The 18,802-nt window shown below is 43.2% G+C and overlaps 1 protein-coding gene across 9 annotated transcripts in view; it reads right to left on the reverse strand.

The window, feature by feature from the left end:
• Window positions 1-9,886: 9,886 nt before the first annotated feature.
• Window positions 9,887-18,802, reverse strand: part of LOC112250898 (myomegalin) — a 113,912-nt gene continuing 104,996 nt past the window's right edge. For 5 of the 9 annotated variants that reach the window (XM_042321621.1, XM_042321613.1, XM_042321608.1 and 2 more), the window contains 9 exons: window positions 18,443-18,574; window positions 18,211-18,330; window positions 15,358-15,547; window positions 15,045-15,289; window positions 14,517-14,794; window positions 14,158-14,298; window positions 13,700-13,838; window positions 13,198-13,244; window positions 9,889-10,433 (listed from right to left, as the gene is read on the reverse strand). In XM_042321621.1, the coding sequence (XP_042177555.1) occupies window positions 10,377-10,433; window positions 13,198-13,244; window positions 13,700-13,838; window positions 14,158-14,298; window positions 14,517-14,794; window positions 15,045-15,289; window positions 15,358-15,547; window positions 18,211-18,330; window positions 18,443-18,574 (1,349 nt within the window). In that variant the 3' untranslated portion in view covers window positions 9,889-10,376. Of the gene's footprint in view, window positions 10,434-13,197; window positions 13,245-13,699; window positions 13,839-14,157; window positions 14,299-14,516; window positions 14,795-15,044; window positions 15,290-15,357; window positions 15,548-18,210; window positions 18,331-18,442; window positions 18,575-18,802 lie in introns of all 9 variants that reach the window. The other 4 variants (XM_042321596.1, XM_042321606.1, XM_042321594.1 and 1 more) reach the window with 2 other exon arrangements.

The following is an 18,802-nucleotide window of genomic DNA, read 5'->3' on the forward strand; positions in this document are numbered from 1 at the left end:
CTTGCTTTGTGGTGCCCCTTGCTTAGTGATGTCCCTTGCTTAGTGGTGTTGCAGACTCTGTGGCCTTTTAGAACAGCTGTATATAATGAGATCATGTGACAGATCATGTGACACTTAGAATGCACACAGGTGGACTTTATTTATGTAATTATGTGACTGCTGAAGGTAATTGGTGGCACCAGATCTTACTTAGGGGCTTCATGGCAAAGAGAGTGAATGCATATGCACGCACCACTTTTCCGTTTAAAAAAATAATAATTTAAGTAATTTTTTAAATTTCACTTCACCAATTTGGACTATTTTGTGTATGTCCATTTACATGAAATCCAAATGAAAATCTATATTCATATTACAGGTTGTAATGCAACAAAATAGGAAAAACACCAAGGGGGATGAATACCTTTGCAAGGCACTGTAGGTGGGAGGGGGTGAGGGAAGCTGATGGCTGGGATGTGGAATTGGAGACGGTGTGGAGTTGCTGGGCGGGAGATAGAATGATGGTCAAAGATGAAAAATATTTTTTGTACTTTTAAGTCAAAATAAAACATGACAAAAAGTAAGTTTGAATGACACTGAGGGTTAGTGTTTTTCTGAGGCTGAGGTTTTTCCTGAGGCTGATGCCGTGCAGGTGTTTGTACACATGCATATACACACAGTCTCATTCAAATGCACACATGTGCACATAGACGGACACACACACTGGTAAATAGTGCCATACATGCACTCAAACATATTCAATGGACCTTGCTGTTATGATTTTTGTTGTCCTTGATGTCTGTTGTTTTTTGCATTGTTGTATTTATATTTTTTCTCTTTCGTTAATTTTGTTGGTTGTTGGTGCATTGGGTATGGCGAGGCCTTGGGGTGGGGAATGTAAAATGTTTTTTTTTTTAAGTACTAGTAATATATATTTTTAATTTGGGGGTGTGTGTGGGTGGGGGGTCTCAGATGGTTGAGGGGCAGCTCTTGGGGAACTATGGGGGGAGGGATCTTGGAGGGCTGGTGGTAGGGCAGGTGGCTGATCAATACCTGCTCTGTCGACGTGCCCTTGATCAGGGAGTTGACCCTACTTGCTTCTGTGTGTCGCTCTGGATGGGAGTCTAGTCATCTAACAATGTGATGTAGTTGTTGAGCAGCTTCACTGCAGGTATATTGTATTAAACATTCAATAACAAAATGGGGAAAAAATTTAAATAAATAAGAGTACCAGTCAACAGTTTGAACACACCTACTGATTCCAGTAATTGTATTTATTTTTACTATTTTCTACATTGTAGAATAATAGTGAAGACATCAAAACTATGAAATAACATGGAATCATGTACTAACCAAAAGTGTTAAACACATCAATATATATTTTATATTTGAGATTCTTCAAAGTAGCCACCCTTTGGCTTGATGACAGCTTTGCACACGCTTGGCACTCTCTCAACCAGCTTCATGGAATGCATTTCAATTAACAGATGTGCCTTGTTAAAAGGACATCAGGAAACAGGGGGATGCACTCCCCTAACTACATCGATGGGGCCGCACCGGAGAAGGTGGAAAGCTTCAAGTTTCTTGGCATACACATCACTGACAAACAGAAATGGACCACCCACACAGACAGTGTGGTGAAGAAAGCGCAACAGAGCCTCTTCAACCTCAGGAGGCTAAAGAAATTTGGCTTGTCACCTAAAACCCTCACAAACTTTTACAGATGCACAATTGAAAGCATCTCATCGGGCTGTATCACCGCCTGGTATGGCAACAGCACCGCCCGCAACTGCAAGGCTCTCCAGATGTTGGTGCAGTCTGCCCAATGCATCACCAGGGCAAACTACCTGCCCTCCAGGACACCTACAGCACCCGATGTCACAGGAAGGCCAAAAAGATAATCAAGGACATCAACCATCCGAGCCACTGCCTGTTCAAACAGCTATTATCCAGAAGGCGAGGTCAGTACAGGTGCATCAAAGCTGGGACCAAGAGAAAAAACAGCTTCTATCTTAAGGCCATCAGACTGTTAAACAGCCATCACTAGCACATTAGAGGCTGCTGCCTACACCATGGGACCACGCAGCCGTCATACCGCTCAGGAAGGAGACGCGTTCTTTCTCCTAGAGATGAACGTACTTGGGTGTGAAAAGTGCAAATCAACCCCAGAACAACAGCAAAGGACCTTGTGAGGATGCTGGAGGAAACTGAAGTATCTATATCCACAGTAAAACGAGTCCTATATCGACATAACCTGAAAGGCCGCTCAGCAAGGAAGAAGCCACTGCTCAAAAAACGCCAGTGGTCTAGCATTGCTTCACTGTGCCACCAGAGACTCTGGGTTCGCACCCAGGCTCTGTCGCAGCCAGCCGTCCGGGTTAGGGAGGGTTTGACCGGTAGGGATATCCTTGTCTCATCGCGCACCAGCGACTCCCGTGGCGGGCCGGGCGCAGTGCGCACTAACCAGGTCGCCAGGTGCACGGTGCACCATCCCAACTGTGAAGCACGGGGGTGGCGGCATCATGTTGTGGGGGTGCTTTGCTGCAGAAGGGACTGGTGCACTTCACAAAGTAGATGGCATCATGAGGGTGGAAAATTATTGAAGCAACACCTCAAGACATCAGTCAGGAAGTTAAAGCTTGGTCGCAAATCCGTCTTCCAAATGGACATTGACCCCAAGCATACTTCCAAAGTTGTGGCAAAATGGCTTAAGGACAACAAAGTCAAGGTATTGGAGTGGCCATCACAAAGCTCTGACCTCAAACCTATAGATTTGTGGGCAGTACTGAAAAAGCATGTGCAAGCATGACTCAGTTACACCAGCTCTGTCAGGAGGAAAGGGCCAAAATTCACCCAACTTATTGTGGGAAGCTTGTGGAAGGCTACCGAAAATGTTTGACCCAAATTAAACAATTTAAAGGCAATGCCACCAAATACTAATTGAGTGTATGTAAACTTCTGACCCACTGGGAATGTGATGAAATAACTAAAAGTTTAAATAAATAATTCTCTATACTATTATTCTGACATTTCACATTCTTAAAATAAAGTGGTGATCCTAACTGACCTAAGACAGGGAATTTTTACTAGGATTAAATGTCAGGAATTGTGGAAAACTGACTTTAAATATATTTGGCTAACGTGTATGTAAACTTCCGACTTCAACTGTATGTGACTCACCACCTGGATTCGGTCTTATGCAGAAAAATTTGACATTGTGTTTTTTACATTGGATAAAAGTAGAGACTAAGTGCTACCAAATGGTATATCATACACTGCATTTGAGGAACAATGGGTAAGTAATTCTGCTCTGAAAGTTGATCAATTTCTTAACTCACTTCTGAGAAAGTGGCCTTTGAATGTTTTGGTATCTAGTGAAGAGCTTTGTTCACACCCTCTTAAGCTTTCGCTCACCTGGTGGAGCGAGGCTGTAAGTCAAAGAATGAGTTGCTCTATGCGTGCTATACGTTTCGTCATGACACATCACAATTTAACGTACAGCTTCGGAGGCAGGGGCGAAAATCTGATATCAACTTTGGAGTGTACATTGAGGAACCATAATTACTACTACTGGATAATTGATAGGTAGTTAACTGAAGAGTTGTCCCAACTTGTTCAAATGTTTAAATCATTATAATACTACTACTAATAAGTTATAGCAGTGTTCCTTATCAGTCCAGTATGTATGCAGGTATTTGTATTTACAACCAGCAACACCAAGAAAGGCCAGTAGGTGGAAATGGTACTGTACACTGTGTATGGGTGCAGTTTTTGTAAATACAATGAACATGGTGCGATCTCATCTAAAATAGTCTCCATTGAGAACCATCACAAAGTTGGTCTCCGTATTGAATTGACCTTTTTATTTGACTTTTTCTGATACATTTATATAGTCATTAAATATGTGTGTGGCACAATAGCTTAACAAGAACAAAAAGCTCAAAATAAGTACAGTTCTAAAAGCGAAAGAACTACTTCAATGAATAACCAAAATACCCTTCAAAAATACTTATTTATTGTTCAGTCAGTGTCTCAACTCTTTAAACAGCAGCTATGGGCAAGTATGTCACACAAAGTATATCAATTTAAATAAAAGAACATAAAATAAATAATTAGTAAGTGTATTGTCATGTACTAAAAACTGAAAACTACTGAACAAATATCATACTATACATCAGGGGTTCTTAAACAGGGGTCCGTGGACTCCATTGGGTCCCTGGTGAAATTGGAAGGGGTCCGTGAAATAAAAAAAAGTGTAATGAATGTATTCAGCACCACAAGGATTCCAGTAACTTTACATATAATATAGAGCAGGTGGAGATCCCTGAGGACCGCTCAAAACCTTGCCCGCCTTGCGTCAAAATATGCAGGGGTTCCAGTACCCAAAAATGTTGAGAACCATTGCTATACACACAACTGAACAAAATAACCGAACATATGTTTGCGGGTTTCAATGGATCCAACAAATTCCTGGCAGATATTTTCGCTCTTGAGACTGTCCAGACTGTCTTTATGTACATTACAGACAACTGCGCCGTTCAGTCTCTCTTGGCCCATGCTAGCCCGTATCCAAGTCTTTAAACTGCGGAGTGCACTGAAACTCCTCTCAGACTCACATGAAGACACTGGCAACACAATCAAAATTCTGATCAGCACCTCAACTTGGTCAAACTACCCCTGCACCTCCACTGGAAGCCTCCTGAGGACCTATGCTGCTTCTCCAATGCTGCTACAGGGGTATTTGTTGCAAAAGAGAGGCAACTGCACTGAAAGATAATCTATGTTCATCTCAGGGTACTGATCTAGAGACTCATCCAACTCCCCCGTGAGAAGTGCTCTTTCCAACTTTTGCAGGATGGTCACCAAGTTGAACCTCCACACCATCCAACACTTGGTGCCCAATAGTGATCCACTGCTTTGCCAGCAAATCGTCTTGGGTGTGTCTCACTGGTTTCAATGGAGTCAATCGATGTTATTGCTTTCATTAACAGTGCAAGGTAGCTTTCATAATTTCTCTTGCCCCTAAGAGATGACTGCACACACTCGACTGCAGCCTGCATACCAGAGACAGTCTGAGTTTTCTTCTGCAGTGAAATGTTTAGTCATTCAAGCTCTCCAAGAACAACAGAGGCAAGTGTGAGGCCCAACACAGTCTTGCCTTTGCTGAAGTGCTCAAATAAGCCACTGGCAGTTGAAGCTGTCTTGGATTCAGTTTTTGCCATCTCCTCTAGGCTGCTTAGTACCTGCTCATACTGCCCTAGCACAGCTCTAATAGCAGTATTCCACACAGTCCACCTTGTTGGACATGGGGATTTCAGGGTGGTCAAATGTGCATCTTTGGACGTGGCAATTGATTCAGGCATGCTCTTCAAACATGCTCTCCTGACTGGCCATAGAGGACACCGAACTGATGGACCCAAGAAAGAGAATCCCGGATCAGTGGGGTGGCTGAGCGGCCAGCCTGTGTAATCAGATTTACACAGTGTGCTCCACAATGCACATAGAGGGCTAATGGCTGCTGCCTCCTCACAATTGCTAGTGCACCTGTGTATTTTCCTGCCATGTTTGAGGCACCATCGTAACTCTGCCCACGTAAGCCAGACATGGGCAAAATAAGCCTCAACAACACATCAGTTGCCACTTTCGCAATGCCCTCGCCTGTTGTCTCCGACACCCTGTATAGCCCAATAAACTCCTTGTGGGGGACAAGGTCGTGGTCAACATAACACAGGCAGACACTCTCCTATTCAGCACCAGCGACATCTTGAGTACCATCAACAATTACTGAAAATTGTACAATCGGAAGAGACCTAATCTCAGCTGCAATGCCTCGAATGACTGTATTGGCCATGATGTTCAGAATTTCATTCTGTGCTTTGGGGCCTGTGTACATTGTGGTGCGCTCTGTTAACCACTTCAGTACAATGGGATCATCCTCTTCTGCCCTAAGTTTCAAAAGCTGGTATAACTTCCCACGGTCATCTGTGTGGCCTCTAAAGGCTTGTCCCTGTCTTACTACATGCCGCACCGAACTAACAATTTTCATCAAGCAATGCCTTGCGTCCTCCTGCTGTTTACCCCACACGCTGGATAACTGGGCACTGATTGGATTTAGCTTGTGTGCTGTTACAGTTACAAAGTGGCGGTGGGTTTGGCAGTTTTGATGTGCTGTGAATTTTTCAATGGCTTTTCTCCACTTCCTAAATCCTGCACTAATGAAGGCAGCATCCGCTCTTTGGCCAAAAGATGGCTGGCTTGAAAACCCTTGGCTACAGTGCAAACACTCCTTTTATTGATGGATTATAAGGTAGCCAGGGGAAATCGCAAAACCATCTCTCTTGAAACGTCAACACTCTGTTGGCAAGAGTTTGCGGTTCTATAAATTGTGGGTGTGGCTGATATGGTTTTGTGCCATCACTGAGGTAACTGGACAATGCTGTGCCACTGTCCCCTATACTGATGCTGCTGGCAACAAGGTTGACACCTGGTCCTGCCGTGGCTGTGACACTGTCCTCTGAAGTCTCTCTCCCTGGCTCTTTCCCTTTCACCACCCTCACTGACTCACAGTCTCTCCTAGAAAATAAATAAAGTGTTTGCCATACCTACCGGTACCCAAAACTACACAATTAATCACAACAGCAATGCCATTGCCTTAAACAAGTCTTAGTTCAGTCACCAGTTTAAGTTGAGAGTGGGGGTATCCATGCAATTTTCCAATTATGTCCCTATTTTAGTCTAAAAAAGAGAGAACCTTTCATAATGTTGCCAAACAAAAACTCAACAAACTTACCTGAGACTCCCTGCCTCTGCCTGTCTGTCCCTGCCTATCTGTCCCCATCTGTCCCCAGCTCTGCTGTCTATGTACCATCTGTTGCCTGCTCTGCCTAATGACATCATTATGAAACATTTCTATTTGCATTTCACTTCTTTCTTATTAACATTTTATCAACTCGTTTTTGAGATATTAGGCTACTAGGGTTCTTACTTTGCGTTTTGGTGTAATGAAAAATACTCTGATGTCCGTCTTTTTTCTACCTGGCTGGCTGGCTACACACACACACACAGTGCAGGTTATTTACAGTAGGAGATGGGCTTCTATCATCTATTATCTTCTATCATTCTATATGGGCTTCGATCTAAAAAGGTAGCTAGCTAGTCATCTAACAAATGTGAAGCAGATTACAGTGACAAGGGTTGACAGCTGTATGAGTTCACCATTTACACAATGAATGCTGCAACCTTTTGTAATTTTCATATAGTTTATGTTTTATATTGGCTGGCTTCCAACAGCTGAACAATTTGCAGAGCTAACGAGCACCAATTCCGTTTCTGTGGCGTTTGCTATAATCTTTGCTGTCGTCAGTTTACTCCAAGATCGGCACACAAGTCCCCTAGCCCACAATTTAGCTTTTGCAACGAGACCATTAAAGATATTTAAGACAATGGTAGAAGAGAGTGTAGTTCTGTTCAGTTTGGAATTCAATTTATCGCTAACCTTATCACAGGGACTTCAAAAGCACCACAGCTGCATGCTGATCTTGGAATTAACTGACGACAGCAAAGATTCCATCTTTGACGACGCCACATGCATGGAATAGGTACTAGCTAGCTTGCTAGTGTTCGCTTTAGTTTGCTCGCTAGCTCTGCAAATTCTGCTATTGTGTGTGTGTGAACCCTGCCAACATAAAACAAAATCGCTATGGTGCAATTGACTGGATTAACCTTACGTTAGTTACGTGCATTGAGTGCCTTTCAGATGGTAGACACGAACCCTCTGTCACCTTGCCAGCTTCTCTCATTGACTCAAATTCAAATAGCTGCAAACACTGGTTGATGTTACTGTAGGTAGCTAGTAAACATCAGCTAACCACTAGCTAACAGAGAGTGACCTGTAATTTAAAGCAGCAAAAATTAAGACTGGCGACGGTTCTAAATGTGTTTTCTTGTATTGAGTGGTAGAAGTAAAGAAATGTCTAACATATCCTTTGTTTGAACTACTTACTGGAGATCAGCCACCAATGACAGACTCTGTCAGATTCCCACACATGCACAGTACCTGCATCATATGACACTGTTGAGGGCTGGGGGTGGGAGGAAGTGGATCAAACCATTGTGAGCCAAAGGGCGGGGGGTCGCAATCTTTTGAAATTTAAAAACGCGTTATTAAGTGTCTATAATCAGCACAAGTGAATTCATTATTATTATAATATTATTGAAATTACATAGTTATGTTTACAGTGATATATTCAGGGGGACAAATCATATTTTTCCCAGGATGGGGGGGTCGTGTCCCTGGGATTTCCGGCTATGGTCGGAGGATCCATTTTTTCAATTTTTCTCCAAAACTATCGGGCCATTACCATGTCCTACAACGCTTGAATAGAAATGTAGTTCACACTGCAGATTGTGAGGCCAACACAGTCGCTACAGTCCCATTAGTTTTCATTGCAGCCTTGTTTGATTGCCGTGGTTGTGCAAATGTGTATGTAATGGGGTTAGCCAACAGTAGCAAGCTAATGCTAGACTATCTTACCTGTATACATCATCATGCATGATGGATGAGTCTCCCTGTCAGGAATGCCATACCACGGTTGCCCTTAGTTGTAGCTATCATACACTAATTCCACTGATTTCAAAACTTGATCCTCCAGAAAGTGGAGAGCAACACTTATGCAGCTCCACTACACAATGCATAAAAAAAGCTGCGTTTGACAGGATTACCAACACAGACTGTCGAGCTCAAATAGACAGAAAGAAGCCTTCTATATGGCTCGGCATGTCCAGCCCACTCATTATCTCAACCAATCATGGCTAGTGGGAAGGTTGCTGACTTTTTCTGTGGCTTAACCAACAAGGCTCTTAATTTAACAATTTTATACGTATTTACAGATGGCAAAGAAGTTGGTTACTAGGGCACATGAAAGTTCACATGTTCGAGAAAGCATTTCTGTCAAAAATCGCATTTTGATTTTTTTTAAACGGCTCTCCTATGAAGTCGTGACTTGCGACATACGACTAGTTTCCTGAATCGGGTCAAATATGTGGGAACTCCTTCAAGACTGTTGGAAAAGCATTCCAGGTGAAGCTGGCTGAGAGAATACCAAGAGTGTACAAAGCTGTCATCAAGGCAAAGGGTGGCTACTTTGAATAATCTCAAATATAAAATCCATTTTAATTTGTTTAACACATTTTTGGTTACTACATGATTCCATATGTGTTATTTCATAGGTTTCATGTCTTCACTATTTTTCTACAATGTAGAAAATAGTAAAAATAAAGAAAAACCTTTGAATGAGTGGCTGAGTTCAAACTTTTGACTGGTACTCTATCTATCTATCTATCTATATTCCACCACTAATGTCCATTGCTCGTGTTACTTCTTATTGATGTCCTTTAGTAGTGGTTTCTTTGGAGCAATTCTCCCATGAAGGCTTAATTAGATGCAATTTCTGAGGCTGGTAACTCTAATGAACTTATCCTCTGCAGCAGAGGTAACTTTGAGTCTTCCTTTCCTGTGGCGGTCCTCATGAGAGCCAGTTTTATCATAGCGCTTGATGGTTTTTGTGACGGCACTTGAAGAAATGTTCAAAGTTCTTAACATTTTACGGATTGACTGACCTTCGTGACTATGAGTAATGATGGACTGTCATTTCTCTTTGCTTATTTGAGCTGTTCTTGCCATAATATGGACTTGGTATTTTACCAAATAGGGCTATCTTCTGTATACCACCCCTACCTTGTCACAACACAACTGATTGGCTCAAACGCATTACCTCATGAAGCTGGATGAGAGAATGCCAAGGGTGTGCAAAGCTGTTATCAAGGCAAGGTGGCTACTTTGAAGAATTTCAAATATAACATTTATTTCGATTTGTTTAACACTTTTTTGGTTACTACATGATTCCATATGTGTTATTTCATAGTTTTGATGTCTTCACTATTATCTCAAATGTAGAAAATAGTACAAATAAAGAAAACCTTTGAATGAGTAGGTGTGTCCAAACTTTTGACTGGTACTGTATATCAGGTAAAATAGGGGAAACACTTCAGTTGAGAAACCTTCGTAGCACCTACAAAAGCTATACATAACACCTGAGATAGACAGCCGTCGACATTCATAAACATCACAGAGAACACCTGGTTGAACCTCTACTGACTATCAGACTGTCTCCCCTCAACTGTAGTGTCCCCCCTATTTAACCAGAGACCTGTTATGCACTTTGTTTCCTTTAAAACAGGAAGAGTCCTGTCCTGTCTCCCAGTATTAGGAGGACGCTGAAGCTTGTGCATCACAAAGAGGCTGGCTGTGGGGGGTGCAGTCTGTTAACCCCCTGGGTCAGACCCTGGGTATTACTGGGCCACGGTAGGAGTTCTGGGTGATGGAGCCTTTATCTGTTGCTTCACAACACCCGAACCAGCAGAATGGGTGAGCTCACAGAAGCCTCTTGGGATTTCACCTGAGTGGGAGGAAGAGGCAAAAGGAGGAAGGGTCAGCATACTTATATTTCATGTTACTATGTAATGTCATGACTTATGTTATGCTGAGTCATTGCACTATCTGAAGTAAGACAATGAAAACCCTCCATTAAAGATTTTTAACAAAAATTACCAAAATAATGCACATACTTATTTATTTCCTAACCAGTGTAATATTAATACACTCATACTTAGACACTAGCAAATTAAATTAGGGTAACTTAAATCTGCTGATGGTAGGCCTACAACAAGTATGATCCCAATAAGGAGGTGTTAGAAGATGTTATCTGTACAATGGTATTACAAAAAAAACATTAACTAAGTGAGAGTCAAAGAGGGTATCATGTACTGCTGTTTAATGCCAGTAGGGGGCGTTCTACTGATAAAGGATAGTGGTAGAGGTCTTTGCGGGTTCCGAAATGGACCTGGAGCTTTGCCACCCGGACCCGAGGACAACTACACCTGTTTCGTATATAGATCTGGTCGGATCCAGACTCGATCTGACCTGAGTGAGGGAAGCAGCAGAAAATGTATTTTTTGAGCTACTTTACTAACCAGAGCTGATAAAGCGCAAGAGGAGGGAGAGAGGTGCCACTCTAGCAGGCAGGGAGGGGCTGTACTGTGAGCGATTGAAACAGGGAGGAGGGAGCGAGAGATGAGAGACAGCAACCAACCAAGCCGACTTACACTATAGTAGACCAGTAATTGCCATAGGTAGGTTATTTATCATAAAATATGATTACGTAGTACCTGATTTGACTACACCAACCTGCGAGAAGCTAGTTAAACTAGCTAATGTTAGCTAGCTAGGCTAACAGGCTGCAGTGCACACATTTTCTAATCGTACAGTTAAAAATAACAACAACTCCATTCAGAATATTAAGTAGACCCTACCTGTTGGCTCTTGGTCGTTGTAGCCTATCCTTTAACTTTAAATTCTGTCATTGTAATTCCACCTTCCATTGATTATATGTCTCCTAACCTTTGCCACACACGGAGTGAGCTCTATGACTGTAGCCTATTGCCGCACTGATGACTCATGATTGGCCAACAACAAGCTACACGCACCACACTCCACTCTCATGAAAAGCAAGAGCAGCAGCATAAATTTTAAAAATCTCTCTCTCTCTCTACTGCAGCAGTCAAGTTCAGATCTATATGGCCCATTCCGGACAAGTCAGTTAACTTCTTGGATATAGGGGGCGCTCTTTTAATTTATGGATAAAAAACGTTCCCGTTTTAAACAAGATATTTTGTCACGAAAAGATGCTCGACTATGCATATAATTGACAGCTTTGGAAAGAAAACACTGACGTTTCCAAAACTGCAAAGATATTGTCTGTGAGTGCCACGGAACTAATGCTACAGGCGAAACCAAGATGAAATTTCATACAGGAAGTGCCCCAGATTTTGAATGCACTGTGTTCCAATGTCTCCTTATATGGCTGTGTATGGGTCACGAATGAGCTTAGACTTTCTGTCGTTTCCCCAAGGTGTCGACAGCATTGTGACGTATTTGTAGGCAAATCATTGGAAGATTGACCTTAAGAGACTACATCTATCAGGTGGCCGCTTGGTGTCCTCCGTTGCAATTATTGCGTAATCTCCAGCTGCGTGTATTTTTCGTTTGCTTCGAGGAGAAACACAGCTGCCACGAATGATTTATCATCGAATAGATATGTGAAAAGCACCTTGAGGATTGATTCTAAACAACGTTTGCCATGTTTCTGTCGATATTATGGAGTTAATTTGGTAAAAAGTTCGGCATTGTAGAGACTGCATTTTCAGATTTTTTTCTTAGCCAAACGTGATGAACAAAACGGAGCGATTTCTCCTACACAAATAATATTTTTGGAAAAAATTAACATTTGCTATCTAACTGAGAGTCTCCTCATTGAAAACATCCGAAGTTCTTCAAAGGTAAATGATTTTATTTGAATGCTTTTCTTGTTTTTGTGAAAATGTTGCCTGCTGAATGCTAGGCTTAATGCTATGCTAGCTATCAATACTCTTACACAAATGCTTGTGTAGCTATGGTTGAAAAGCATATTTTGAAAATCTGAGATGACAGTGTTGTTAACAAAAGGCTAAGCTTGTGAGTGAATATATTTCTTTCATTTCATTTGCGATTTTCATGAATAGTTAACGTTGCGTTATGGTAATGAGCTTGAGGCTATAATTACACTCCCGGATACGGGATTGCTCGACGCTAGAGGTTAAAATTACCCATACCCGAGACAATCATAATAAATCCGACCCCAACCCGTGACATTATTTAGAATTCTGGATCTGGACCCGCTCGGGTCCCAGATCAGGTCTCGGGTATTCGGGTACAGGTGGATCCAAGAAGACCTCTAGATGGTGGTTAAAGGCAGGGTGGATTACAGGAAGCTGAAACATGCACACCGACAGGCACGGCAAGCCAGGAAGCAGTACCTTTACCAACCCAGGGACAGGAGGAAGAGAACAAAGAGGAGGAGGAAGGGGGGGAGAAGTGGAGGACATTCTCTGCTTGTTCTCCTGGAATAACTCAAGGTAGAGCAAGAGGGAGCGAGACAGAGGTAGATAAAGTGCAGGTGAGGTGAGAGAGGAGGGCGGGTGAGATAGGTATTCCATCTGCTCTTCTCTTTCTCTAACAGTGATTTTTCTAAAGAGTGCATGACATAGAAATAAGTCAAACAACAGCCTTATAGAGGGTACGAGAAGAACGAAATAAGCCAGACCCTGTAAAAAGAGTGAGCTCACCTCTAAATTTGTCCGTGCCTTCTTCAAGACATCCTTTGTTGTCGACACTGTAAACAACCAGAAACAAAACAGTTCTGATTCATCTGTGACTGTCGCCCATCACTTCAACACACACACATGCAAACACAAACGCCACACTAAGTCATATCACTGAGCCATTAGAGTCTGTGCTGAATTATGAAGAGACAGAGAGAGAAAGAAAGAGTTGGAGAGAGATGAGTCGGTCCACGACAGAGGGAGAAGGCAGTGAAAGAGAAAGAAAGAGAAACAACGGGTGTGCGAGCGAGAGAGGAATGAGGGGGGAGAAATGATGAACAAAGGAATAAACAAACTGGAAGATACATGACTGTGCATATGAGGCGGACAATATGAAAAGAATAGGATAAGACAGGAGAGGGGGAGAGAAAGAAGAAAACAGAGGAGGGGAGGGGAGAGGTAAAGTGGTGAATAGTGGGGGAAGAGAACACGAGTAACTGAGACGAGAGTAGTGAGAGTCACTCACGTTGGCTGACGATGAAGTGTTCCATGCTGTCTTTGGTGCGGTTGGAGCTCTTCAGGGTCTCCATGGCATCCCTTAGAGCCTCCTCCTGCTGTGAGATCCGCTGACGGAGCGTGTGGACCTCATCCTTTAGAGACAGCTCCTAGACACACACAGATTGTCAAAAAAAACACACCGTCACATTTCAAACATGTACACACACCTGTAAAGAGCAGTGAGGTTACAGTGATTTCACCTGGAGTGACGTGACAAATGTATAAACAAAGTCACCACTAAAGCACACAAACTCTAAACAATGATCAGTAACTTCACACGCGTAACACGCTAACAGAGAAAGCAAATCCCCTTAACGTAACCCTTTGCAAACGAACATAAAGAGTGGACAGTGTCTCTGTATGTCATGCACATGAAGGCATTATGAATGCTTTATGAATACTTTATAAAGAGTATGTGTTTCTGACCTTGGTGCTCTGAGGGTACCCCTCACAACTGGGCAGGGCTGCCCTCCAGAACATTCTGAGCAAGGAGTTGGCTTCCTCAAGGATCTGCCGCAGGGTCTTAGTGCTGGTCAGCAGTCTACTCACGAAGCCAGGATCCGCAGGCTGACACACAGAGAAAGATACATGCACAGAGACAGATTGACTAAACAAATCTAACTAAAACACAGGATAACAATACAAAAGTGTGACATATTTTCAGTTTAACTAGCTATAGTTTGTTGAATTTCAACCAATGATCTAAAAGTTACTCTCGGGATCATTAACTCCTCTGTAAAATGTCTGCTGCTCCTCTAACCTCTAAAGGACCCCTGACCTCTCACCTTATCCAGGCTGAGCTCCAGGAGAGCGTGGTTGGCAGTGGCCTGGAGGGCAGCCTCCATCTTGCCGATGAGGACGTGTCCCTCCAGCATCTGCTGCTGTAGGGCATGGAAGTCATCAACGTGCCCTACAGCATGGCGGCCATTACGGTTTGTAAAAGAGCCGTCTGGGGCTTGGCCCTCCAGAGAAGAGTCAGTCTCCTGGGGATCCAGTGTGGGGGAGAGAGGGGAAGCAGGGCTGAAGAGTTCAGTCTCTCGGACAGGGGGAGAGAGAGCAGGGTCTGTGAGGAGGAGAGGAGGAGTGGAGAATCAGTGTTAGAGTTGGGGTAAATCTCAAATGGCATGGTGCCCTATTCCTTATTTAGTGCACTACTACTTAGGCTCTGGGCAAAAGTAGTGCACTATATAGGCAGGAATAGGGTGCAATTTCGGACAGTTTGTTGTTAAGTGCCAATAAGTGTGGTAGAATATGTGGTAACAATGGTAACCATATCCCAGAATGCATGCAGCGTCGCACTCCCTCGCTCTCACCGTGGAAGAGCTGTCTCTTCGCTGCAGGAGGGCATGTCGCAGAGGTCAACTGCTGCCCCAGCTGAACATGCAGGTCCCTGGGGTCAAAGGGCGCAGACTCCCCTGAGTGTGACCCCTTACCTGTATGTGTATTCTTGGGGACGCCACACACTCTGTGGTACATCTGGAGCTTATACTGTAGAGAGTGGATAAGGCCACGGCTCTCACACACCTGCTGCTCAAAGACATTCACCTCGTGCTGCAACCTGGGGACGCACACAACACAGTTATAAACACACACAAACACACACACACACACACTCACCCCTCCTACCTTTTGATGGCCTCCTGGTTGTTCTGCCTGTCCTGTTTCAGCTGGGTGATCTCCAGGGTCTGAGCCTGTGTCTGCTTCTGCAGTTTCCTGCCCGGCTCCGCCCACCGCTCGGTCTCTAACTCTGCCTCCTTCACACGGGCACGCCCCAACAGCAACGCCTCCCGCAGCTGTTCCGCCTCCTTACTGCTGTCTAGGGGGAGGGTACAAAGGAACTCAGATACCAAGACAGAAATTACAAGGAATAATATGGTATAATGAGGCATAACACTCAATGTTTATCATTCTTCTCTCATTGAGGTGACTTTAAAAAAAGTTGTATTGTTGCATTTCCTTTAAAAACAGCTCATTTTTTTGTACGTCATTTTATACATATGCATAATAGCATAAAACACAGCATTTGAATATTACATTTAAATTTGTTAAAAAGTACATGTTGCTTATTTAAAAACAATAGAAACAACCAGGAATTAAAGTATTTTTTCTTGTAAAAACATCCAATTCTGTAAAAGCCATTTAAAATGTGTACAAATTATTTAACAAAGGTAAAACATTTTTAAGACATGAAAACATGTTAAAAAGTCATTTTGTTAAAAGGCTGTCTTCGGTCCTTTGTACAGGAACGGGGTGAGTCCTTATCAAACTCGCCTCCTCCTGCTCCTCTGAATCAATTTCCGTCCCATCCGTCGGGGCCCAGAGGAGATCCCTCCCCTAGGCGCATCGCCATAGGCGCTGCAGCTCTGTCAGGCCGTGGCCGCCGGAACCTGGGGACTCGATTAATGCCCCGGTTGAACATGGTTAGCATTGACTGCATTCGTGAATCACACTCCCAGAAAAAAAGGGTACGGTTAGGGTATTGTTCCCAGGGGTAAAAAAAATATTGAAATAAAATACACATAATGTACCTTCAGAGGTAGACATAATGTATAATCTCACATGGTACCGTTCGGTAATCTGAGTACACGTCCTTGTAATCTGTCTTGCCCCGCGGCCTTGTGAATGTTGACCTATTTAAAGGTCTTCCTCACATCGGCTATGGTGAGCGTGATCACACAGTCGTCCGGAACAGCTGGTGCTCTCATGCATGCTTCAGTGTTGCTTGCCTCGAAACGAGCATGAAAGGCATTTAGCTAATCTGGTAGGCTCGCGTCACTGGGCAGTTCTGGGCTGGGTTTTCCTTTGTAGTCCATAATGGTGTACAAGCCCTACCACAACCGACAAGCGTCAGAGCCGGTGTTGTAGGATTCAATATTAGTCCTGTACTGACGCTTTGCCTGCCGGGGTGGCAGGGTAGCCTAGAGGTTAGAGTGTTGGACTAGTAACCGAAAGGTTGCAAGTTCAAATCCCCGAGCTGACAAGGTACAAATCTGTCGTTCTGCCCCTGAACAGGCAGTTAACCCACTGTTCCTAGGCCATCATTGACTGACTTGCCTAGTAAAATAAAGGTACAAATTTAAATTTAAAAAATAAATGGTTCGTCTGAGGGCATAGTGGGATTTCTTAAAAGCTCCGGCCTTTAGCTCGGTGCGGATGTTGCCTGTAATCCATGGCTTCTAGTTGGGATATGTACTTACGGTCACTGTGGGGACGAAGTCGTCGATGCACTTGTTGATGAAGCCAGTGACTGAGATGGTATACTCCTCAATGCCATTGGATGAATCCCGGAACATATTCCATTTTGTGCTAGCAAAACAGTCCTGTAGCTCAGCATCCACGTCATCTGACCACTTCCATATTGAACAAGTCACTGGTATTTCCTGCTTTAGTTTTTGATTGTAAGCAGGAATCAGGAGGATAGAATTATGGTCAGATTTCCCAAATGGAAGGCGAGGGAGAGCTTTGTATGTGTCTCTGTTTGTGGAGTAAAGTTGGTCTATTAATAGTATTATTAATAAAAACTATTCATTAAATAGTACCCACAAAACACAGACTGGTGTTTTGCGGGTACTATTTAATGAAGCTGCCAGTTGAGGACTTGTGAGGCGTCTGTTTCTCAAACTAGACACTCTAATGTACTTGTCCTCTTGCTTAGTTGTGCACCAGGGCCTCCCACTCCTCTTTCTATTCTGGTTAGAGACAGTTTGCGCTGTTCGGTGAAGGGAGTAGTACACAGCGTTGTACCAGATCTTCAGTTTCTTAGTATTTTCTCACATTGAATAGACTTAATTTCTCAGAACAAGCATAGACTGACGAGTTTCAGAAGAAAGCACTTTGTTTCTGGCCATTTTGAGCCTGTAATCGAACCCACACACGCTGATGCTTCAGATACTCAACTCGTCTAAAGAACGCCAGTTGTATTGATTCTTTAATTAGAACAACAGTTTTCAGCTGTGCTAACATAATTGCAAAAGGGTTTTCTATTGAACAATTAGCCTTTTAAAATGATAAACTTGGATTAGCTAACACAACATGCCATTGGAACACAGGAGTGATGGTTGCTGATAATGGGCCTCTGTATGCCTATGTAGATATTCCATTACAAATCAGCCATTTATAGCTGCAATAGTCATGTACAGCATTAACAATATATTTCTGATCAATTTGATGTTATTTTAATGGACAAAAAAATTGCTTTTCTTTCAAAAACAAGGACATTTCTAAGTGACCCCAAACTTTTGAACGGTAGTGCATATGTTGTATGTTTCTGAACGATGCAACATGCTGCCTTGTTGGCAACATGACCGAGCGGCACAGATTACTGTTAGATTTGAAAGGTGCGCTCCTCCCTCGCCGCTTTTTCCTGCTCACGTCAGCTTAATCGAACTCCCTCACTGTGTATGAGTATTGAGAGTATTTTGTGTATTAGGAGTATACTAGGGAGTAATGAGAGTACTAGGAGCCGGGGCGGTTAGTTACCTCTGCTGGCCTGTTGGAGTCGGTCCTGCAGGCTGAGGTTCTCCTCTTTCAGAGCTCTGATCTCACTGGAAAGCTGGCTGACAGAGTCCAAGCCCTGGATGTAGATGTTGGTGGGGGCACCTGAGGAGGAAGAAGAAGGATGAGGAGAGATAGTACATTTCACTTGTGACTGCAAAGTTGGATGTCTAAAATATATCAACATCTGAGTAACGGTGGGTTGGTGGTCTAGCACCTTTGTCTCTGGCTTGGTTGACCAGTCTCTCCTCCAGCTGCTGTCGGAGGCGGTCATTGGTCTGGATGGAATCCTCCAGGCATTGACGTAGACTCCTGATCTCCCTCAGCTGCTCCTTCAATAGGTCAGAACCTGCACCAAACCACACAACAAAATACTGGTTACAATATATATATTATAACACAATTATTTATTAATTAAAAGGGCATCCAAAAAACATATACATAAACACACACACACACACACAGCTTTGTTTTTGTTACATTTCAGGACTTTATGGAGTATAGAAATTTTGACCATTAAAAATACTATTTTCCCTAACACTAAACCTTCAACCTAACTGCAGCCTTAACCCAAAAA

Source organism: Oncorhynchus tshawytscha, linkage group LG01, assembly GCF_018296145.1.
Source record: "Oncorhynchus tshawytscha isolate Ot180627B linkage group LG01, Otsh_v2.0, whole genome shotgun sequence".
Taxonomy (NCBI): domain Eukaryota; kingdom Metazoa; phylum Chordata; class Actinopteri; order Salmoniformes; family Salmonidae; genus Oncorhynchus; species Oncorhynchus tshawytscha.